The 24,566-nt window shown below is 52.8% G+C and overlaps 1 protein-coding gene across 1 annotated transcript in view; it reads left to right on the forward strand.

Moving 5' to 3' along the window:
• Positions 1-24,566, forward strand: part of ARSG (arylsulfatase G) — a 56,221-nt gene that overhangs the window by 20,605 nt on the left and 11,050 nt on the right. Inside the window, exons 5-9 of the mRNA XM_090257893.1 lie at positions 1,031-1,168; positions 6,163-6,359; positions 7,248-7,328; positions 15,670-15,778; positions 21,576-21,696. Coding sequence (XP_090114019.1) covers positions 1,031-1,168; positions 6,163-6,359; positions 7,248-7,328; positions 15,670-15,778; positions 21,576-21,696 — 646 coding nt within the window. The remainder of the gene's footprint in view (positions 1-1,030; positions 1,169-6,162; positions 6,360-7,247; positions 7,329-15,669; positions 15,779-21,575; positions 21,697-24,566) is intronic.

Genomic DNA, 24,566 nt, shown 5'->3' on the forward strand with positions numbered 1-24,566 from the left:
CCAGACTGACCCTGTCTCCTGAGTTTCCATAGAGGTGTTTGCCTATAGGTGTAACCATTTCTTTTCTCAAGCTCTCTGCTGCGCCACAAGGACCATTCCTCTACGGAGAGGCCTCCCGTTACCCCTGCCCCCCATCTCTCTCCGTTGTTGTCAGCTTCTCTCCTGGTTCCCTGCAGCAACCAGGACAGCGGGCTTGAGTTTTTCCCGAGTTTCTAGAATCCTGATCACTGTGCAAAGCACTAACCATTCGTTATTTCACTTAGTCCCCCTAATACCGCTGTAGGAGGGCACCGGCAACACGCCCCCTTCCGAGAAGGAGAGCCAGGCTCTGAGCACTTAGGTCACCTGCCCGAGCATGGCCAGGTCATTCCTCAGCCCCCGTGATGACACGTTCGTGTGTCGGACTCATTTCGATCCGTAAGACTGAGAGCCGAGTTTGTTTTTTTCTGGGAGAGAGTGTTGGTTTGACCTCCATTTTTCCCAATTGCTAAAGTTTCTCCGAATTCTCTACACATGGTTTGAAATTTTCAAATTGTCCCCGGCCATCTGCTCTGTTGTCAGAGGCTGCGCCGTGTGATGTTATTGGGAAATAACCTGTTAGGAAAATAAGTCAGCGACAAGTGTGACACCCCATGGACACGTCATCCTTTAGGGGGGACAGTGGGATAAACCAGGGAGGGGGGGCTACTGACTGGCTCTGGGACGCTGCTTGAGTACGTTAGTCTGTTTAGACCTCAGATTCTCTCCCCGCAGAATGGGAACAATAATGTTTCTAGCTCACAAAGGCTTTTGTGAGTCTTATTGAATGCCAGGCTTGTCCAGGGAGCACACACATCTGTTCAAAGGGAACGGAGGAAGGTGTTATATTGGTTTTACACTCGGAGGAAATGGCTGCCTAGAAAAATCATTTGGCGCCAGGCTATTAAGTGTTTTATATTTATCTGCACTGCTGCATGAAAGCATTTTGTTCTACTTTATAACTACGTAGCCCGTGGGAATGAATACCCTGCCGTCTGTGGTTTCCACACAGGAGTCCCGACAGGGACTGCTACACGGACGTGGCCGTTCCTCTGTATGAAAACCTGAGCATAGTGGAGCAGCCCGTGAACCTGAGCAGCCTCGCCCAGAAGTATGCTGAGAAAGCGACCCGGTTCATCCAGCACGCGAGGTGAGGGGCCCTGCGGCCTCCAGTGCCGCCACCCTGTAGCCGCCCACCCAGTCCCCTGGCCTCATGCAGCTCTCACAGAGCCATGGCACACCCCACTTGCCCAGAGGAGAGGGATGCACGCCTGTCTCCTGTGAACAACACTGGAAGGCAGCCCCCCACTTTGGAGACCCCAGGCCTGGGTTTGAGGGTCCTGGGCTTCCCTGTGTTCCTGCTGAGATCACACTCTGCTGTCAGGGTCACGTGCCCTCTCCTACCAGGGCAGTGTCTCTCTAGTGTATTCTGGGCACTTCAGGCATTTGATGAGTTTGCTTGTTGGCTCGGTATCGCTTCTATAACACACTTGCCACCAACTTAATGGCTAAAGCAACGGCAATGAGGTCTCCCTCAGATCTGGCGGCCAGACATGCAAAATGACTCCTAGGGGCGCAAATCAAGGTGTCAGTGGGGCTGTTTCCGTCTGGAGGCTCCCAGGCAAAGCTGCTCCTTGCGTCTGGCAGCTGCTGGTGGCTGCTGGCTTCCGTGGCTGGTGGCCACGTCACTGTCCTCTCTCCTGATGTTCTTCCTGCGCCTTCTCCTTCTCTGTAGTCAACTGTCCCTCTGTCTCTCTCTGTCTCTTTTTTACAAGATTTCAGTTATTTATTTTTAGAGGGGAAGGGAGGGAGAAAGAGAGGAAGAGAAACATAGGTCACTTGCCCCTCACATGCACTCGACTGGGGACCAAACCCGAACCCACAACCCAGGCATGTGCCCTGAGCGCGCTCACCTTGGGCGCATGTCTGTAGACCAAGGGCGGGCAAGCTCATGTCTGTGTGCGGGCACACACATCACCCTTCCCCTTGTCCTGACCCTTCACAACTGCCCTCAGGCTCTGCCCTGATGACCCTGGATGCGTCCCTCTCACCTTTCTCCCCAGGTTGCCAACTCTTCTAAGGCAGTGGGACAGTGTCCAGTGCTTCTCTAGTATTTCCAACGGCCGTCAGCTCAGTGGGCAAGAAAAACTGTGCTGTGTGCCTCTGTGCTTGTGCAGAATTAAAGATGGACTTCACCTCTGGGCAACTGGCCACTCCCGCCCCTTGAATGTTCAAGAACCCCCCGCCCCCCAGCTCCTCGCAGGGAGGGTAGGGGCAGCCACGTAGTGGATTCACTTTTGTTTTCTTGATACTAAAACCTAACTCAGGCCTAAATCTGCCTCTAGCCAGTTTCTCAGGGCTGTCTGAGAAACGCTGGCTTCTGTTCCAATGGCCGGGAGGAAAAGGGGGAAGACCCTTCTTCCATCTGGAGGGCTGAGTGTTTCCCTGATCTCTGGGGCTCTCAGTTCGTGCCAGGCCTGTGACTGGTGGGTGCCTCGTGGCTGGTGGGGACTGGCCTCTCCTGCTTTCACGGAGCCGCAGACAGAGTGGCTCTCACAGGGGGAGGGTGGCCGCAGGCTGGGACTGGGGATGGTTTAGCACTTGGTCTGAAGAGAGCATGATACTGTTCATTTGCCAGTTCATTAATCAATTAAAAGAAAAATCAAGAAACACTCTACTTACTGTGTGAAAAAGATGAAGAGTTTGCTAATTTATTCATTAGTCATAAAGTGAAAAGTCACATGAATCCTGTTGACTTTTAAAGGAACAGAAAATAATCCTCAGGCAGGCTGATTTCTTTAGGGTTTGACTTGCCAACTCATCCATGATTTTCAGGACGTCAGCAGAAGAGGCCCCCAGGCCTGTGCTCCTTCCACCTCTGTGTCCCCTCTGTGACCCCTCTGTGACCCCTGCCCCCATCTGGATCTGTGTGTCAAATCTGCCAGGGTCCCTAGTAGGGGGGGGAGGTCCTACTCTCCTCAGCAAGGAGCCAGCCCTAGGACTTTTTTTGAAAGTTTTCCTTGGATCTTTATTTGAACGTAGGCTCTTCATCCCGCAGTGACGTGGAAAGCTAATCCTTGATTTGGGTTTTTTAAAGCAGCAGGTAAAGCTCTCAATGGACAGAAAGGGAGAGCGCAGACGGCGTGGGCTCTAGCCAGGCTCTGCTCCTTACAGGGTCTGGGACTGGGCATGGAAGCTAATTAGGGGCAGAGGTTTGACCAGGACCAGGGTGTTGGGCACAGGTACGAGGAGCAGCTAAGGATGTTTTAAATCAGTGTGTGGTCAGAAGGCTTCCATGGAGGTTAAGTTAATCGCTCAGGGTCAGGCAGCCATGAAATAACAATTCTTGAAATTGGATGCAGGTCTCCAAAGCCTGTTCTTTTTGTCAGTCCACCCCTCCTTCTGGTATCACTGCACGCCCCTCCAGTCTCTGGCCCAGGGTGGTGATAACGAGTGGGAGTTTGGAGGAGGAGGGCTGACATAGAGAGTGGTCAATGGGACCCCCCCACCCACCCACTGGTATGTGTTTAACACCTGGCACTCGGAGAAAAAACCCCGATTTGTAGCTTTTGTGCGCTTTTCTCATAAATACTCTCACCCTGGCTGATGGCAGGCTACCCATGCGTTGTCACTGGATATGGAGCTGGGAAGAGACGTTAGGCATATCATTATGTAGTATTTCCACCCCACAGATACAGTCGATGTAAAGTAACCTCGAGAGCATAGATAATAGTAAAATGTAGTAGAATAATTAGGACATGATAAAGCATGAGCATGTATTACCTTTGCTTATAATAAAATTTATTTAACTGCAAGCTGATTTAATTTGATTTTCAATGTCAGTCATGTTTAAAACCGGCTTGCAAAATGCCTGACATTTGAGCCCGCTCTACCCGGCAGGCCACCGCCAATGTGGCCTCTTCCCGCAAATTAGCAAACGTCACCCCCTCCGGGTGCGTGTGGATCTGTGTCGCAGGGTCTGCTGGGCCGGTGGATTGTGGGCTGGGATGAAGCTCCCGTTCACTTACTCAGCACGATGCATTTACTAGGCACAATGTGCTCACGCAGGATACAACCTGCAGAACTGCGCACCGTCGTCCGTGGGAGAGCGGGCAGCAGACGCTCTAAATCAGCGCCGTCCAGCAGGACTCTGCAAAGATCTGAGCTGTCCAAGATGGTAGCCAGTTGCCCCTGTGGCTACTGAGCATTTGATATGTGAGTAGGGCAACTGAGACACTGAATTTATCACAAGTCGTGGTAAAATACATACAAAATGTACCTGTTTAAGTGTGCAGTTCTGTGGCTTTAAGAACATTCACATTGTTCTATAACCGTCAACAGTCCTTCTGCAGAACTTCTTCATCATCCTGAACTGAAACTCTGTCCTCGTTAAACACCGGCTCCCCATTGTCCCTTCCCTCCAGTCCCTGGCCGTCCACCTTTCTACTTTCTGTCTCTATGAAGCTGACCACTCTCTGTGCCATCTGTAAGTGGAATCATGCAACATTGGTCCTTTGGTGACTGGCTTATTTCCGTTGGTATGAAGTCTTTCGGTGTTGTAGCAAGTGAGACACAGAATTCTTAATTTTATTTAATTTTCATTCATTGAAATCTAAACAGCTGCACAGGACTTGTGACCACTGCACTGCCCAGCACAGCTCTAGAAATGTTGCAGAGGACCTGCTGGTTAAAACGGGGACGGAATGGCCCCTGTCTGGGACTTGTGTCCAGGGTTTTGTGTCTGTCAAAGAGAACTGAGTGCAGGCACAGTCCCAGTTAGGGGACCCTGGGAGTTGGATGCAGGGGGCTCTCCGGGGCTTGAATTAATGCAGAGCTGATGGTGGGGGGACTTGGAGAACTTGATGTGGGGTGGTGTAAGTCAGGGTAAGCTGAGAACACCGGGACCGGTTTGAGAGTCAAATCTCTAGGTCAGCGGTTCTCAACCCGTGGGTCGCGACCCCTTTGGGGGGTCGAACGACCCTTTCACAGCGGTCGCCTAAGACCATCGGAAAACAAATATAATTACATATTGTTTTTGTGATTAATCACTATGTTTTAATTATGTTCAATTTGTAACAATGAAAATACATCCTGCATATCAGATATTTACATTACAATTCATAACCGTAGCAAAATTACAGTTATGAAGTAGCAATGAAGATAATTTTATGGTTGGGGGTCACCACAACATGAGGAGCTGTATTAAAGGGTCGCGGCATTAGGAAGGTTCAGAACCATTGCTCTAGGTGAACTGGGGTAAAAAGAGCCAGCCTCTCTCAGCCCTTGGTATGAAGATGACTGAGCTCTGCCCTCAGCCTTACTGTGTCCTCTGAAAGGCTCCTCTATAGGGGTGGCTGTGGGAGGGAGCTGCAGGAGGGATCTTGCTGCAGCAGGAGGGGAAAGGTTGTGGCTCTCCAGCTGCCCTGATCCTGCTCCTTGCCTGGGAATGAGGGTGAGAGACAGACGGGAAGCAGAGGCCACCCTGGCTCCCAACATGCCTTTCATAGGAATCATCAGGGCTCGAGGAGGGGTGGCCGGGCACCTGGGTCTCTAACAAAACCTGGTCTTGATGTTCTGGGTAGTGATGTGCTTTGTTTGGCATTCCCTGTGGTCCACATGCGTTATCCATTCATTTTCTTAGCAGGGGCCAAGTCCGAGAATGGATGCAATGGTCTGGACGCTGCAAAAAGCAGATACAATTTAAAAGTATGTTTGCACGAGGCTTTAGAGCACAGCAGTTAAGAGCAAGGGCTTTGCTCTTGGCCAGAGGTACATTGGAACCCAGACTCTGTCACTTACTAATGCGTAACCTTGGACAAGTTCTTTAGCCTCCCTAAGCTTCTGATGCTTCATCTGAAAGAAGGAACTTGGGGATGATTATCAGGCTGAATTTAGACAGTATAAGTCCCATTTAATAAGCTCTCAGGAAATGTAAAAGGGCAGTGACTATCACTACAATTACTTTCAGGTTTTAATTGGCTAACTAGATTATCTCCACATATCCTAGGAAGGTTCTAGACAGATATGTACTCCCTGGGCACATGGGGCAGAAGATGTTCCGGGTGTTTTCTCTGCGCCAAGGGAGAGACGCTAGGCAAGGCAGAGAGCCTTCCGGAGAGTGACCTCTTGGCTCTTCCCTTACAGCACCAGCGGAAGACCCTTCCTGCTCTATGTGGGCCTGGCCCACATGCACGTGCCCTTAACCATGACCCAGCTATCAGCAGACCCACAGGGCCGCAGGCCATATGCTGCAGGCCTCCGGGAGATGGACAGCCTCGTGGGCCAGATTAAAGACACAGTTGACCGCATAGCGAAAGAAAATACATTCCTCTGGTTTACAGGTAAAGTGGTAAAATCCAGCCAGCCTACCTGAGATCTAATGGCTAACTCTGCCCATGCGCCCCGAAAAGCGGAGTCTGGTCACATGGTCCTCTGTAACTGGGCAGGGGTCTTGCTCTGAACGTGGGACCCCGCTAGTATTCGTTAGCCTGAATGCTAAGCACCTGTCCATGGGGGCCTACAAGGCTGAGCTCTTGGAAAGGTTTGCACAGAAAGAACAGGTACCCTGCTGGCCCCTTAAGAACTGGTTAGGGCCATCTGGATATTGTTCTTAATTGTTCGTGAATGACTTTGATATTGTGAACCTATGTAGTCCTTGGAGACTCTGGGTGCTACTGGTCACCAGGCCACCAGGTCAGACATACCCACATAGGTATTGTGGGTCTCAGGTCCCTGTCTGCCTGAGAGCAGTGGTTAAAAGCACTGCCGTTGGGTCACAGAAACACCTGGATTTGAACCTATATGCTACTGTTGAGAAGGTTAATCTCTCTAAGCCTCTGTTTCTTCATCTGCAAAATTAAGCTAACAATAGAATCTAGTCCATGGCATGTTGGAGGATAATGTGATAATGTATGCGAAGCACTGGGCACATTGCAGGTGCTGAATAAGTAGTTGCCGGGCTGATGACAGTGGTCATGACATTGCTGATAGTATGTTAAAGGCAAAAGTGTGTAAGGCAACGGCCTCAAGGTGGGACGAGGTTGGGGGAGGGAAAGCCCACCTCTCCGAAAGCCCAAGGGAGTTTCATCTAAAGGGTAGCTCCTCAAGGGCAGGGGTCATATTTGATTTTATAAGTCCTGCGCCTGAGGATGTCGGGCCAGAGGGGGAGAGAATCAGCTAATGTGTCCACTAGCCTTTGGCCTTTACATGTTGCTTCTCTTGGTTTTTAGGAGACAATGGCCCGTGGGCTCAGAAATGTGAGCTGGCAGGCAGCGTGGGTCCCTTCACTGGCTTGTGGCAAGTTCATCAAGGTAGGGAGTCGGCTGCGGTTGGTGGGTCCCACTCTGGGTGGGACATGGGATTCTGTCTCTGGAAGGACCAGGCCTTAGGGCATCCTCGTGGAACAGGGATAAGGTCCTCCCCAGTTACTGGGTTCCAGAAAAGAAACCAATCAGGAGGGGGAGAGTTTCTGCTCGGCCGAGAACACCCTTATCCCTGCTTTTCTCCTAGAACTCCCTCAGGGGACAGCCCTCTCCCTACAAGCTGGCCCGTGGACCTTCCAACAACTATGCTTCCTCTTTCTTTCTTTCTTTTTAAAAAATATTTTTAAAAAAGATTTTATTTTTATTTTTAGAGAGAGGGGAAGTGAGGGAGAACAAGAGGACAAGAAACATCCAATGTGTGGTTACTTCTCACACTCCCCCAAATGGGGGTCCTGACCCACAACCCAGGCATGTGCTCTGACTGGGAATCGAACCGGTGACCCTTTCGTTTGCAGGCCGGCAGTCAATCCCCTGAGTCACACCAGCAAGGGCTCCCTTTCTTTCATCTGGCTGTCCTTTCTCATTTTCTTTCCCTTCTTTCTTTCCTTAAAAAATAAAAATAAAAAAGCATCCCTCCATGCATCCCACCATTAGTTCATTTCATTCATTCAAGAAGTATTTAGTGCACAGCTCCTGAAGGTGTTTGTATCCATTGTCTCTACACCTTGCAATCATTGATAGGTAGGTTCATCTCCATTTACAGATGAGGGAAGAGAGAGGCTCAGAGAGGCCAGGCAACCTGCCCATGGCCACACAGTTTGTGAGGAGGGGGCCAGGCTTGCTATCAAAGTCAAAGTGGGTGATCTTCCCCCGGCATCACCCTGCCTTTCCCTAGTTAAAGACCCTTCGGCTGCCAGCTCAGCATCCGTGTGCTCCGGACGTGTCCTCACAAGGCCCTTACTTTTCCGAGAGAGTGGCCACCCTGGGGACAGTCGGGTGGTATGGACCGAACCCCGGAACAGTCACGTGCCTGTGGGTGCTCCAGTTTCTCCTTTAAGAAGTTGTCCTAAGCAGTGTCCTAGTGCACAATGAGGCGCGTAAAATGATGCTGATTGCAGTAGATGTTTAAAAAAGTAGTTGGACATAACCCAAGTGTCCCGCAGCACAGGGGTGTTAAAGGAATTCTGGTACATCAAGGAACCGCTGAAATCTGCATATCGTTGACCTGGAAACATTGACATTCAATACTTTTCAGTGAGTAACGCAGGTTACAAAACAATAGGTAAAGGATAACTTTATTATGTAAAAATAAGCAGCGTTATTCCGGGAAATTGTTAAAAGAAGCCACAAAAGGCAACCACACTGGAGAGTGCAAATATGCACCATTTGCTTCATGGCAGGAAGTTCTGTGCACGGTACTGGGAATGAACACGTAAGCAGGCCATTGTGCTGCAGGGTAAGAAGTCCCCGACAGCAGGGAGCACAAGGACCTCTCGCCCACTGGGACAGGGGACAGGAAGGCTTCCCTGAGGGGTTAGTTTTGAATGAGCAGGAGACAGCCAGGAGTTTTCAAGGGTGGGGGCTTTGGGCTGCCTGGGCAGGGCTGGGAAGACCAGATAGTAGGAGCTCCCAACTGTCTGTGTCTGGAGCTCATGGGAGTAGAGAGACAAGGCCAGGGCCAGGGCTTGAAAGTCTTTTCTTCCGGGCAAACACTTTTGGCCTTCTTTCTAAAGAAACAGGAAATCATGCAAGAATGTTAAGAGTGAGAGTGACATTATTCAATTTTGAAAATGGAGGTGAAATTCATGTAACATAAAATTAGCCATTTTGCCCTGGCTGGTGTGGCTCAGTGGATTGAGTGCCATCCTGTAAACCGAAAAGTCACAGGTTCGATTCCCTATCAGGGCACACGCCTGGGTTGCAGGCCAGGTCCTCAGCTGGGGGCACGTGAGAGGTAACCGATTGCTCTATCTCTTGCACATTGATGTTTCTCTCCCTCTTTTTCGTCCTCCCTTCCCCCCTCTCTAAAAATAAATGACTAAAAAATAAATAAATAAATAAATAAAAATTAAAAAAATAAAATAAATGACTAAAGTCTTTAATAAAAAAAAAATTAGCCATTCTAACTTGTACAATTCAGTGGCATTTAGCACACTGCCACCTCTGCCGAGACCCTAACATTTTCATCATCCCCGAAGAAAAAAACCTCATACCTGTTAAACACTCACTCCCCATTTCCTGCTCTGTTGGCCAAATGAGGAAACTGAGGCCGAGCAGGGTGGAGAGCTCCTCCAAGGCCATCGCTCAAGGAGGTCACACGGTGCCACGGCTCGTTCTGTGCCCACGTGTTATTTACCCACGCCCTGTTCTGTACCACCGACTGCTCAGCTGTCTGGAATCCGCCCTGCTTCTCTGGGTCCCATGGTAATCAAGGAAAACGTCTTTGACCCTTGTGACAGCCTGCATCTTTCTAAATCCCCGGGAGGCAGACTGCAGAGGTGGCAAGAGTGAATGCCTTTGGAGGCCCAGGCAGGGCTTGAATCTCCCCGCGGCTTCGGAATCGGTGCCCACGGCCTACTGTTCCCCTTCTGGTGGTTGGGAGGGCGCACCGGACTATTGCCTGGGAGGCACTCAGCCTGGTGCTTGGCCTTTGCTAACTCCCACGAGACTCAATTTCTTCACTCCTCGCTGAAACAAAGTGGGGGTACCCCACAGAGGGAAGAATGCCCTAGAAGAGATTTTCCCACTAAAGTCCACGGGCAACATCAGTACTATACGGATACCTTTCCAACTATTCTGGTCCTCTGTCTTGGGAAACTTGACTCAGAAGCTGGATTTGGGTTATCTCAGGAGAACCCTCTTTGTTGGCAAGCGCTTTCTCAAATGTTGCGGTTTCCTATGGTATCTGAGCAGCAGGCAGAGCACCTCATTTCATGGTGGGGTTGGGGCCAGGTCCACTTTCTTCTTTTCTCAGGAGATCCTGAAGGCAAACTTTGCCTAGTAGTAAGTACTTCATCTTCTTCTCTAGACCAGCTTCCTGTCAACTATTCCACGGCCTTCCTCCTCTCTGCCTGGAAAGCCAGGCAGAGCTGTGCATGGAAGGGCCTTTAGCCAGGGGCTCAGGTAGAGTTAGCTGGGGTCCCTCTAGACCACCTGCTCCTCCTCACCCAGGTTCCTTATCGGTGGGGATGCCCTCACATCCTGCTGTAAGGGGGCCAGTCTTTAGAGCAGATGAAAGAGAGAAGATAGTCAATGTTTTTGCAGCAGAGGAGGACAAACAGTACCCAGAGCTCCGCTCCTTCCTCCCCGCAGCCAGCCCGCTGCGTCAGGCCACAAGCCGCCTTCTCCTGTTCTCAGGCTCCCAGGCCCCCCTCCTCGTCTTCCCTTTCGTCTCCTGGCCAAGCTGCCCTGCTCAGCTGATGGGATGAGGCAGCGTCTCCTGGAGTCATCTTTTCACCCCGTGCCGGAGTGAGGGTGCTCCCCTGGGCTTGGCTTGTGCTCTGCAGGGGTGAGGAGAAACCAAGCCGGGGCGGAGGGGGCCACCCAGAGCGGCCCTGCCTTCTCCCAAACAGAGGGCACGAGGTGCCCGTGCACGGCCCCCGGCTCAGGCCTGGCGCAGAGCAGCCGTCCCTCCTGCCACCCCAGACCTACTTCCTACCCAGCACAGAACCAACACCTTGTTTGTCCCGAACAGACTGCTCTTCTGTCTGGAAACTTTTTTTGTTGTTTGTTTTATTTGAAGAGCAGAACTGTTTCTTCCTCCCCTTTGGTGATGAGGAAACAGTCTGTTGAATTTGGCATCCTCAGCTTCTAGGAGACCTTGGTTGTTTGTAATCTGATGCTATCAGGTTGTTGCATAACCTTTCCCACTGGGAAGCAGGCTCCGCACCCTGGGCCTCTGTCCCGTGCGGGGTAGGGGTAGGGGGACAGAAAGGTCAGAGACGGGGAGGAGGAGGGAGCAAGCCACGAGGGATGTTGGCTGTTGGCCCTGCTTGGGGACAGGGCCAGCTGGTGGGGACCCAGTGGAGGTTGAATGGTGTGTCCTTCCGGGCCTTTGGCCACCAAGCTTGAAATATCCCCTTCATCACGTTTAAGGCCACTGCAGGCCAGCCCGAGTCATTGGCCTGATGGCCTTCTGTGTCTAGAAAACCAGCAACACTCTGGGCACCCTTGGCAAGGGCGCGTATTTATATTTAGAAACGAAGCCTGCTGCTTTAGAAGGTTATCGAGTGTGTACTCAGAACAGACATGGGCTTTTATCCGAGTCACAGATGCAAGTGCCTCGGCCGGCCAGGCAGGCGAGAGAAGTGAACACATGTCCGTTTCATCAGCATGGGCCGCGTCAGGGATGCAGGGAACTGGAGACAGGGTCCTGTTGATGACAGTCACAATCAGTTAAAAACCGCACCAAAACCATGCACGCCAAGCCGAGCGTCCGAGAGCTAGGCTCAGCGCGGTGCTGCCGGCTTGCTGCTCCTGCTCTTCTCTCCCTGCAGGTCATTTTTTGTTGTTGTTTTTTTTTTTTGGATGGCATTTGTTTGGCCCTTCCATGGCAGGCACTAAGCCAAAGGACCTTACTTAGACTTCATGTACATTCTCGTATGTCACTTTTCCCACAACCCTGTGAGATAATTACCGTCATCTTACCCCTTCGTGGCTGAGGAGATGAAGTCTGGGGGAGGTGAAGAATTCTGCCCACGGCCACACCATGCGGAGGGTCGCCCTGGAGCCAGACCTGACATCTGCCTGATTCCAAGGGTGCCCCCCCTGCTTGCCTTGCGCTCAGACCATTGGCATCAGAATCACTTAGACTCAGAGTCCCATCCTGGGCTCATGGAATCAGAATCTCCAGGGTTCTCCTGGTGGTTCTCCTGTACCGAGAAGTGGCGGCCACTGTCTTTCTGAGTCAGTGCCACGTGGCCCTGTGTCCCTTCTGGGAGAGACGGCTGTTCCTAAGCACAGACCGAGTGAGTCTTCCTTGGCTTGCCCTGTCCCCACGCGTCACGGAATGCCACTTCACTTCCGTAGCCAGGGAAGAACAAGGAAGCAAATTCATGAATCATGGTTCTGTTTATATTTTGGTTGCTGAGACTAAATATTTATTGCTTTAAGTAAGAGGTTCTGCCTTAATTAGAGTCATAACTAACCGCAAGTGCCCTGAAATGCGTTCTCAACAGAAAGCCATATCCAGCTAACACTTCTTATGTGTCAGTACCGCTGATTGAAGTATTAAGGTTTATCTAAACCAAAAAATCGCTTTTAGAATCAAAAAGTGCATAGAAAGTTAATCTATGGCCTTATTACCCATTGTTCTTGTTATGACTTTTTATCGTTCTTATTATAACTTAGAGGTTCATATTTATGATCCTGTGTCTTAAAGGTATAAAGGCATGGGCAATATAAGAAAAAACAACCTGTGATTAAAAGCAATAGGCTACATTTAAGTTTGAAAGGCATTATGTTCACTTTCTGACCTTACCCCTGCCCTCCTGCTTCTGGAATGGGTGTTCTTCACCTTAAATCGCCAGGAGTATATCGCAGGCCAATTAAATCATGATTACTCAGAAACGGACCTCAATATGGGTATTTTTTATGCTTCCCTAGTGATTCTAATATGCATTCAGGGACAGGTGGGAAATACTGTCCTAGAAGATTTGATGGGTAAGAGTGCTGGCTGTGTAATTAGACCTGGATTCAAGTCTTAGCTATCAGCTGTGTGACCTTGGACAAATTGCTTAACCTCTCTGAGCTTCAGTTTCTTCATTTGAAAAACAGATAAAAAATAAGTACCTGGCTCTCAAGGTTATGATAAGCATTAAACGAGATAATTCAGGGAAGCTCTCAACATTATGCTTAGGTTGCACAATGCATTATGCATTAAGTTGGTGCTTAACCAGGGCTCAACTGATAGGAGATAATGTTGTTACTGTTATTATTCTGTGTAACTGGAAGTGAGTTTCCATTAGTAGGAGCACATGTCAGTGCAGAGTATGGTACTGGGCGACCAGAGGCAGCTCTCCTGGGGTCAAGCCTTCGCTAGTGCAGATAAACCACAGTGAGCCCTGTTATTCTGGTCATCAGACCCCACGATCCTGGGGACCCGCAGAGAATGCTAGTCAAACTTTTTGTTTGTCCACCCCCAGCGTGCCGCCAAGGTACTGGGGTTCAGAGTAAGACGGTGTCCACACTGTGAGGGATATATATTTTTATAATCGCCGACCCACCCCCTGGACACCTTTCAGATAAATTGCTTTAGAGTACCAGGTCTCTGGGTGTGGCTGGGCACGGCATCTCCCAGTTCAAGCCGGAACCCAAGGTGCAGCGAGCACTCACTGGCCAGGCTTGACGACACAGAGAGGGATGGACCCTCAGGAGGACACACCGAGGGGCTTCACTCAGCCAACCTTTTTCTCTCTTTCTCTTAATTCTGAGACTTCGCCTGTGGACTGTTCACTTGGGTGACATACACACGCTTTATACCTGGCTGAATTCCTTCTCACCCCTCTGCTGAAATAAGGCAAACGTATTGAAGTATTTTTCTCTGAAAACCGACTCAAGGAAGTCCATTGCCTGGAAAGAGCAACACAAAAGCTTGAGGCCAACAAGCAGAACCCCAAGCGGTGCAGACCATTTAGCAGATGCATTTATTAGGGGCCAGTGTACTGTGCCGGAAACATCCCGGAGGCAGAGCCCGCATCTGGTGCGGGCTCAGGTGCTATCTGTCACTCGTGCCGCCTGGTTGACCGTCAGAACTGTTGGCTTATTTCTTGGAACTGAAGCCTTCGCTTTTTAGCGTCTGACCTCGAGGGCTAAGGAAACCTGTTGAATTTTGTGCACCATGGACGTGCAAATAAACAGCTTCTGTCTTTCACGCACCTCTCCTCCCCCCACCCCAAGTTTCCGTGTAGAGTCCCCTCCTGGGGGCGGGATTATCTGCAGGGCCCTAGCATGTGTGAGCGTAGAGACTTCCTGCTCTTTGACCTTAAGCTGTGACATAAGTCACGCACTCCAAAGCCGCCTGGGAGCGCGTTTCGTGCCTTCTGTGGTTCTGGATTCTCTTTTCCATGTGCGTCAGTATCCGTGTGTTTGTGGAAGATGTGGCCCTCATTGGGAAGACTGTTCTGAGAACCCTGGGGCCCGGCCCAAGAGCTTCCCAGTCAGCCTGCACAGCTCCACGGGGGTTCCAGAGCTCCACGTCCCTTAACATGAACTGTCCGGAGGAGGGGAGTTGTTTTGTGTTTAGTTTCCCACTTCAACACTGGGGGGACTCCAAAGCTGGTTAGGGAACGTCTCAGGAATGCTGAGCATTTCCGGTGCAGCGTGCCGGGCCAGGCACATCAAAGGTTCAGCGTGAGTGCGGGGCAGCCGCAGCCTTGGTCCTGCTGCCTCCTCCTGCTCGCCGCCATGGCTTTCAAGTTCACGCCAGCCAAGCTGGGGAGCTGCATGACCACGGTGTGCGTGAGCCACATGCATGTTTGCTTTGGCAGGGCTTTCTGCACGCTAACTTTGTGGAATCCTTGGCTCAGCGAGGATGCGGGCGGGGTGTGTGTGGGAGTGGTGGGGATGGTCATGGTTAATTCAAGGCAGCATGTATTCAGGATGTTCCCATAAAACATGACCTCATCTCTTCCAGCCCGCTGGCCATCATTATACTGGTGGTCACTTCTGACTTGGTGGTTACAGAAAGAATTCCTTTAGTTACCAAAGTGGAAATTCATAGATTGCACATAGATCGGTCTTGCCTCCCCCTGAGAGGCAAGAGGTCAGAGCTATTACTAATGCTGTCTCCACAACATCAGAACAACTCATTAATTCAAGGAAAAACAAAGCAAAGCAAAGCAAAACTACAACAAGAAAGCCCACGCCAGCCCGGCTGTTGGGCGTTGGGCAGATCAAACAGCTGGGGGACTTTTGCCTTCCTTTTCTTTTCAAGCAATTGTGTTTTTTCATCCGAAACCATGACATTATGATCAGTAGGAAGACAAGTTCATTTATTTAACAAATGTTTGTTAAGTACCTACATCTTGGGTGCGTGAGACTGATGAAGTCTCGTTGTGTGGAGACACGCGATGCGCCCGTCAACAAACGAGGCAATTTGAAGCGTGAAGTGTCGTGAAGAAAGGTAAAGTGACGTGATTTTATGAAGAGTGACTGAGACAACTACTTACACACGTTGAGCCCAGTAAAATAAGTGCACGTATTAAAAGATACTAACTAGTTGGATAAAAATAGCTGGTTACTAAAAGAAGGCCCTCCTTTCTTGTAATTATCAGATGCTCTTGGAGAGTCCTTGTAGAGGGGACCTCTTGTCCCAGGGAGTAGCCCTGAGACGAAGAGGAGACCCAGGCTGCCACTGTCCAAGGACCACCTGCCTCCCTTCCTTTCACAGGGGGAAGTCCAGCCAAGCAGACCACCTGGGAAGGAGGGCACCGGGTCCCGGCTGTGGCTTACTGGCCTGGCAGAATCCCCAGCAATGTCACCAGCACTGCCTTGTTAAGGTAGGAGACACAAAGAAAATCATGGACACTCGAGTGGTTTGAGACCTGGGGAAGAGGGACCTCACCCACCGCCCGCCTTTCCCAAGCGTTCTCAGGTTCAAGCTCAGATCGTGCATCATGGATCCGCATGTCAGCGATTGTGGGTGCTTGTTGAAGCAAGAGCGTGGTGGAGTCTTTTTAAGCCATCTGGGTTAGCGTCTGGGTGGGGAGGGGACCAAGTGGGTTTCGTGGCTGTCAGCGCTGGGTCGCGGTGGTGGGTTTGCTGAAGAGCAGGTAGCAGCTGAGCGGGCAGCTGCCTCTCCCTTCTGCCCTGGCCCAAGCCGGTGGGAGCGCTAGATCGTGTGAGCTGCCGCAATTCCATCCCTGGGGGCAGGAAGCTGTCCTAGGGGTGGCTGTGGGAAGCCGGCATGTCACAGGCAATCACATGGCCTCAAGGAAGGAATGTGGATACCCACTTGCCCTGAGGGAGAGGGAGAAGGCTGGTGGGGCGAGGATGAAACCTCAGGCGAGGACATTCTTCCTGCCTCTGACCGGGAGGCCTCTACAGCGACGTCACTGGGTGCTTCCTGCACTGGAAGGAAACCCGCCAGCGTGACACCCTGAGCTCCGAACGAAGCAGATCCGGGAGGTCATCTCCTTGGCACAGAACTGGGCCGAAAGCATTGCCAGGTAGCCGCATGATCCTGCTGGGGACTTCCCACGCACTGAGACATGGTGCTGCCCGGTGTTCACTGGCACGGGACCCTCAGCAGAAGCCTGTGCCCGCTCACGGGCTCGCGGGTTTTGGTCTGTTTAAAGACAAACTTCCACAGGTTCCAAAATAGGCACCGGCCTAAAGAACACAGCCTAGTAGAAGAAAGCAAGCTTCACAGGGTCCCTTTAGCACCCCCAGACCTGGTGTGCGGGGAAAAACTGAAGCCCAGGGCAAAGGAAAGGTAGACACCTCTGATGGCCAGAGTGGGGGGGCGGCGTCCTGGCAGCCCGTGGGTCAGTCCTGTGCGGTCAGGAGGACTGGAGTCTTGTCGCACCAGGCTGGCTGGGAAGGGGGCCCGGCGGGCGGCTTTCTGTGGGGCTGACTCCATACATGCAGGCAGGCCCAGTGCTCCCAGGCTGGGCGGCCCACGCGCAAACAGCCCGGCCACCTCTCGGGTTCTATCGCCAAAAACCAGGCACGCGCTTCTCGTTTGAGAACAGAGTTTCCACCTGGGGTCAACCACAGCCACATGACAAAACCGCATCCTCTCGTTGGTCATCTAGGGCGTCAGAGGGGCAGCTGACTTAGGAATACTTTGGGGACCAAAGGAAATGAGTCTTGAGACGAGGGAACATTTGCTTGAGGGCCCCTGGAATTTTTCCCAGGACGATACCGATATACTATGGCAGCCCCTCAGGGGACCTTTTTGGGTGTTCAGTCAGTCTTGACTGGAGCAGGGCTGTGTGTCTTTGTAGAATCCCCTGTCTTGCTGCTGTCCCATGTGAACCCATGCCAGCTTGGGTGGAGTATCCTTACCGCCAGGACAGGCTACCGCGTGTCTGCTGCCTCTGCCACGATTTCCTCACAGTCGGCTCTAAGGAGAAACGTAGGCCAGTCCTTCCTGTGCTTGGGAGCCCAGCTGTCACGCCCAGAGCGCTTATGGCTGTTCTAGTCCTTCACAGCTCAGATGGCACAGACCTTCCCGATAGGGCCGGAGGCGCTCATCGATACTCCCTTGGCCCTGATGAATTCGGAACACCGGAGAGCTGATGAGTGGATATAAGTATTCACATGAATACAGAAAAGTAAAATGTGTGTGGGGGTGGGGGAGGGGCAGGAGAGAGGAGCCACACAAATGCAATTGGTGTCCCTGTAGAGAAAACCAGCGCTCACATTCAAGGGTGCACCAGCTGATATGATAAGGTCCAAGAAAGGTCTTGCACATGCCCTGACCCCAAAGCCCAGGGACACAGTTACAGAATGGAGGGGAATTTGTTTATTCAACAAATGTTTGTCGTGTCCACCTGTGGGTCAAACATTGCTCTAGGGACAGATGCTCTGATGCTGAGGAGCTGACTGACCTTCAGGAGGGCGGGACAGAGGCTGGCTGGCGGTTTGAACCTAAAACTTGGAGGCAGGGTGTCTCAACAATTGACATTTGGGGCCCAATCATTCTCTATGGTGGGGGCTGCCCTGTGCATTGTAGGATGTTTAGTAGCATCCTTGACCTCTACCCACTAGATGCCAGTCACACCCCCACCCCCAGCTGTGACAACCAAAACGACTCCTGGCAGCTCCAAGTGGCCTCTGGGAGGACAGACTCGGGCTGGTGGAGAACCAGAGCTTTGTGTATAAAGAGATGAAGGGTGTGCTCTGCCTCCGGGCTGGGAGCCCCCCATCAGACCGAGGACCTCTCTTTCAGAGATGGCTGGGCGAGTACAAGGTGGCCAGAATGGGATGAGACTTGAAACAATCTCATCTCAAAATCAGCTAAAGCTGCTCTTTAGCCAGGAGAGCGGGTAATCCCCTGGGGAACCATGTGGCTCTGTCACGTGGAGGGGGATCTGACTGGCTCGGTACTGTCTTGAGCCACAGAGCCATGTCCTGGAAGTAGGAACCACAAGGACAAATGTCACCCCTGGGCAGGATCAAGCCACATGTCGGGAAAGTGCTCCCTCGCCCCCATTTGCTTATCTGGCAGTGAGCAGCCGTGGAGGGAGGCGAGGAGGGGGTCTCATGCCCAACTAACCACACTGGGCTCTGTAATGAAAGTGCACACTTTGCCGTTGGGCTCCGCTGATGCTCTGGGGGGAGCTGCGGCCCCCCAAACCTCCGCAGCCAGCCTAGGCCAGGACGGGGTGGCCACCTGGCTTTCCCTAGGGAAAACGAGAGGGAGCTCCAAGGCAGGAAGAAGCTTAAAACTAAACACTGCAAACACTGCTCTCCACGTCCCTGAGACACTTCCCACTCCTCCATGGTCTGGAGGAAGTTCTGCGCCCCACCCCCCACCAGGGCCAGTCCTTCCCTGAGCAACCCCCTCACCCCCCTCACTTCCCATCTTCAGATCACATCAACCTTTCCCTGATGTAATGACCCCAACTCTCTAGGCAACCCTGCCCCTTCCCATGTGCTACCTATGGCCTAGGATGCACTCCAACCCCGCCCAGCCCCACATGGTACCTCCGTTCCCATCAGCATGGGCCCTGAGGTCCGGGGCCTCTGCCTGCCGCCCTTCAGCCGCCAGGCAGGGGCGGGGCCCTCCCACATCCTCCTTTATCACCCAGCCTCCATGCCCAGGTTCCCTGGCAGCTCCTTGGATGAGAACGCTAAGACACACACTTCTCTGGAGCAGCCTTCAGTGCCTTGGGCTGGCAGAAGCCATAGTAAGAAAAAAGGAATGTATTTTCACTTGGGCCAAAGAACCTGCCGAGGCGCCCTGCCCGTGCTGCTGGCAGCCTTCTGTGCCGTCGTGCGGGGCCACCTCAGCCTCGCCTTCCATGAGCAGGCTCCCACTGCCCTTCTCTCCACCCCAGAACCTTGGGGAGGGGGTTTTCTTCCGTCTAAAGGCAGGGCCCCCTTCTCCATCAGGCCCAGGAGGCACCGTGCCAGGGGCCAACGAGGCTTTGGGAGCACATGAAAGCTTTCCTTTCGTTTAAAACCAGAAGAAAGAAAGAGAAAAGAACTTTTAAGTTAAAGAAAGTGGTTTTATGTATGCTCTGTGGGCTCACGTGTACGCACACACGGTTGTGAAATGTGCTTTTCGATATTCTGAATGGAGGCGAGGGCTTGTGGAGGCCGGAGGACCCAGTCCCACGAGCGTCAGCGTGCAGCCCGGCCCCGCGCCACCGCCCCAAGTACTATAATGAGCTGCAGGAGCTTGGAAGTGTCAGGTTTGGATTGTTTTTGGTTTTTGGTTGCTTTTTTTTTTAAGTCTCTTCCTTCAAGTTTTTAAGACTCCCAGGACCAATTTCTTAGGTGAGGTTTGACATTTGGAGCAGCCAGGGTCCTTCGCTGGCCTTTGTAGAGCTGGCGCATCTCCTTGGTCACCCCCGGGCTGGGGAGGCGCTGGGGCGGCACTGGGGCTGTCTGGGCCCAGGAGGGTCTCCCTCTTGCCCGGGAGCCTCAGGGACTTGGCTCCTTCCACCACGTGAGCAAGGACTTGGGACAGCCCGCACTTGGCAGGCAGTGCTGGGACTGGCGAGTCACCAGCGGCACTGACGTGGCTCTGGCGGGCCAGGGGTCTTCTCTGTGCTCTGGGTGGCCCAGGTGCCCGGTAAACGATGAGACACCAGGATTCCAAGAACATCCGACTTGGTGCTGTGGAATGAGGATGCCAAGCCTCGTGGCGGCGGGGAAAATTTCAGGCGGCAAAAGAAAGAGCACCATGCTTCCAAAACCGAACACAGATCCTGTTTCCCCTGCTTGCGGGGGTGACCCGTCTGCACACAGACCTCTCTTAGGGGCACAGGTTAGAGAAGGCTCAGACGAAGGGCCCCCGCGGCCTTTTCTCGCTGGCTTGCCGTCCTCCGCGCTGCCCGGTGTGTGGCAGGAACCGTGGACTCTGGGCAGGTTTCTGGACTTGCCCGTTGCCTGCCTTGCAGTCCTTGATGCTGTGTCCATGGGGGATGCCGGCGCCCGGGGCACGTATCTCAAGAGACAGGTCACCAGTCACGTGGACCGTGGAAGTGGAAGGCAAACCAGAAACACGCTGTACCTAGTTGAAGGAGAGATTCCACTCGGGGTTGTCGGCAGAGCCCTGAGAAGAGAAGGGGGCTGGCAGAGGCGGGGGGAGGCGCGTGGCAGGTCCCACATGCAGCCCCTGTTGGAGGGAAGCACTCCCCGCACCAGATGCCCGCCCGGTGGGGAAGTGGCGGATGTGGGTCCCAGGAGTGCATCTGAAATTTGCTTCCTGCCCAGCCTCAGGCCAACCGGAGCCTCTTTCGTGGGGAAGTCCAGCCTCATGGAGACCCTGCCCTGCAGGTTCCAAGTCCCACAGACCCTTCGCTGGCCTGGCCCTCAGATCAGCAGCTCTCTCGAAAGCACAGCCGGTCAGTGCTTGCTGAAGAGCGGGCTGGATGGAGGTGTGCCCTGGGGTAGAGGAAAAGCGCACCGTGTGAGTTAACACCGTCGTATTAACGAAGCCCACCCAGGTGTTGACATCGGCCGCCTCTGGGCGGTGGACTCCGCGTTGTTTGGCCCTTTCTGGGGCTGGATGTGCTCCTTTTTCTCTATCATGAACACTCACTGTTTTTTAATGGGGAAAAAGAGCTAAGTTAAAGGCGTGGAATGTTCCACCCACCATGAGATTCTAAACAAAGACTAGACATTTGCGGCACAGAGACCCCGGGAAGGAAAAACGAAGTGCAGACCCCGGCCACACACTGTTCCCTCTCAGTGAGCGTCGGTGGCCTCAGGGTGACAGATAGAACCACTTAGATGGGTCGACAGGGGTGTCCCTGGGAACAGTACACAGACACCCAAAGGGCCCTTTCCGAGTGCCAGCTTCTTCTCAGTGCCTTTATGATGATGATGATGCACATTTCAGAGAACAGGAAACTGAAGCCCCGAGCAGCCAGAGAGGTGGCAGCGCTGGGATCTGAGCCCCGGCAACACCTGGCCACCGAGCCTTGTGCTGAACCACTAGGCCATTCTGCCTCTTGTAGGAGCAGAAATCAAGATGGACCCTGAAGGAAGGACAGGCAGGTGGAGGGGTGGGCCGCACAGGAGGCTGGGTTTGGGCTGGTCCGAGTGGGTCTGGGCCGCGGCATGGCCAGGGGGAGTCTGGGACCGTCTGGGGCCAAGGCAGCCTTGTCCTTCCTGCAGTGTGCTGGACGTCTTCCCCACTGTGGTCGCCCTGGCTGGGGCCAGCCTGCCCCCAGGCCGGCGCTTTGATGGTCTGGATGCCTCTGAGGTGCTCTTCGCTGGATCGCAGACGGGGCACAGGGTAAGTGGAGGAGATTCGTACCTGCCACAGGCTTTTCAGGGGGCGGGCCTGCAGACAGAGCCATCCTCAGGGGGTGCGCGCAGGTGGCCACTGCAGGTGACTGCTCCTCCCCTTTAACGGTTTGGCGGAGGGCGGGTGCACATTGGTGCTTAGTCCCTGGGGGAGACCTTTGGGTGGCAGGGACGGTCCCCTGGCTCCCGGAGGGCCCAGCATGAGGCTCTGCAGCCCCCACAGTAGCTTTGGGCTCATGCCCCCCACACCCCAGAGTCCTCTCTTCCGGTGCTCTGAAGCACAGCCAAGAAATGGTAGGCCTGATGACCTTTGCCTGTCACGTCCATGTGTTCTCCTTTCCCCAAAAGAGGAAGTGCGAGGCGGCATGGGGGACGGAGGAACTGGAACCCCCCCCCCCCACACAAGGCTCTGTGAGCAGAGGGCTTCTCAGTCAGGGACCCACGCATGACAGGGGCTATTTATACCTATGCCTTTACCGAGGGTCACAGGGAAATGACTCAAGTGCTGCTCTAAGGTACTGTGGCCGTTGCTGAAGCCACCCTTCTCCCCCAGCCCACACCAGCGAGCCCGGGCAGGCCATCCATGCTTCTGAACACTGGTCAGTGTCTAGGCGTTGTCAGATGATGCCCAGCATGTCCCCCGAAGAAGGATTGCTTCTCTCCGGAATATCTGATCCTCTAGGGCTGCAGACCCTCCCGGGTCGAGCCCTTCTGAGCAGCAGCAAAGCCGGAAGATGGTTTCCTCCTTCAGGCTGGAAGTTTGCAGAACGTGACGTCCGTATCCAGGACGTCAGTGGAGGTGCCTCTGAGTGTGTGTTGTCATGGCTACCGGTAGAATAACCAGGGTCACCAGGAAGTGCTGCAAGGACTGCGGTCTCCTTGATGTTGTTGGTTGCCTGTGGGAACCAACTCCTCCGCCCCAACTTCCGTTCTCACTGGGGAGAACGCACGCTCTCTTCCTCAGGTCTGCAGACGCACAGGGGCCCATCTGCAGGACTCGGCAGTTACTGGTCTAGCGCCCGGGGTGGGGCAGGAGGACCAGAGACCAACCACAACACCATTCGGGCCTTCCGTGGGGACGTATGCTATCTGGTAACGCAGCTGGCGTCGGGCTAACCGCACCCCACGGCCCAGATGGAAATCCCCACGGTTTACTTCTTGCCAGAAGCCACTGCTGATATCTTCAAGAGTAAAAGCACTTGGGTGCAGGCACCTGGGGGCCACTCCCAGCCTCCCAGAGCACTGGGGCCTGGCAGTGTTAGTGAAGACGCTTGCTATAAGATTATTTGGAACTAGAGGGCAACATAGGTAGCCGTTGGCCTTGGTCTGAATTTGGTCTTGGACTTGGCTGATCGGCTACTAAAGAGACAATAATAAATCATCTCTGACTTGCTGAAGGAAGGCCAGGAGGTAAAACTGAGTGCATATAGATATGCACACATATACATGTATGTATACACACATGTACACATGTATATGCATATTTTTAAATAGGCACAATTTCATTGTGTTCACCATTAGCTTACAAGAATTCTAATATGGCTTGGCTTAGAAGAAAACCAGTTCAGTTTCGGGAAGCTCAAAGTAAATCCTAGATAGTTATCTCAATGCACTATGCAAATATGTCTCAGCAACTGGGTTCTTCCCTATTTTGCAAATGAAGTAACCTAGAGGCACTTACTTTTTGGCAGCCTCTTGGGTCCTTTGTTGAGGGGTTTAAAGGCAAATTAATGGACTACTGATTTTTACTGAATGGTCTTCTCACTAGTCACTTCGTGGGCAACTAGGGACATCTGTTCATCTGGACATCTGTGATGCTCAAAACCAAAGCAGATGATGTCATGCTGCATATTCTTGTAGTTGCTGAGCCTTCTGCTTCTGATCTTGCTAGGTCTGTGTCTTGGCAAAGAGGGCAACCACAAGGAGGGAGAGGGGGGCCCGAAAGGGGAGGGTGCACAGCCTGGCATCGAGTTCCCAGATGGAAGTGGGAGGTCGTAATGTCCCCACTGGTCGTCATATCTCAGCCCCAGGTTGCCATGACCACGTCCAAAACTTGTCAGCAGAGGGAAGGCTTGCTCAATGGCCCTGCCGCGGCCCAGCCCAGCCCAGTCTAGGGCTGCTGTGGGTCCTTGAATACTTGACGCGCCCCTGGAGGCCATACGTGGAAGAGACAGAAGCTGGATTTCAGTCTCTGGAACACAGGTCACTTCACTTAGGGAGGCCCCTAGTGGTGAAAGATGCCATCCCACGTGGCTGGTGAAGGGCTGACCACTTGTGGGGTAGGAGGGCCTCCTTCTGGGGACGGGACATGGGCACTGAAGGGGACGCTTGCACTGAAACACAGAAGAGGATAGAAGAGGACAGACAGGAAGGTGCATCATGTTTTCAGAAGAGTTTCGTCTTTGAAATTTGGCCCCGGCGTCCTCTGCAGAGGAAGTATCGGCAGCGGTGATTCATGGTAAATTTGCCAACCTCCTTCCTATGTTGATATAAACAAGAACACTATAATCAGTCTGCTTGGAGGAAAGAAAGAGGCACAGACAAGTTTTCCAAAGTCCATCCTTGTGCTGAGAGTGAGCCATCCCCAAATTAGCTCCTTCCTTCTTGGATTGTGGAAGTTGCCTCTGGTAACGTCGCATAAATATTCCAGCCCACACTGTGGGATTCCTGGTACTCAGACGCTAGGTCAGTGATCTGAACCAGCGGACCTTGACTCCCATCTTCTGGAGGGCGGGGTGCATTATAGATCAGTTGACAACAGGTTTTTCAGGTCTCCCCCTTCCTGCCTTCTCCAGAAGGGACCCAAACAGCCTCCTGCAGTGAGAAGCCTGGCTCCCTGCAGGGATGGAAGGAGTGAGG

The sequence above is a fragment of the Furipterus horrens genome, unplaced genomic scaffold (assembly GCF_987537825.1).
Source record: "Furipterus horrens unplaced genomic scaffold, mFurHor1.1.pri manual_scaffold_11, whole genome shotgun sequence".
NCBI lineage: Eukaryota > Metazoa > Chordata > Mammalia > Chiroptera > Furipteridae > Furipterus > Furipterus horrens.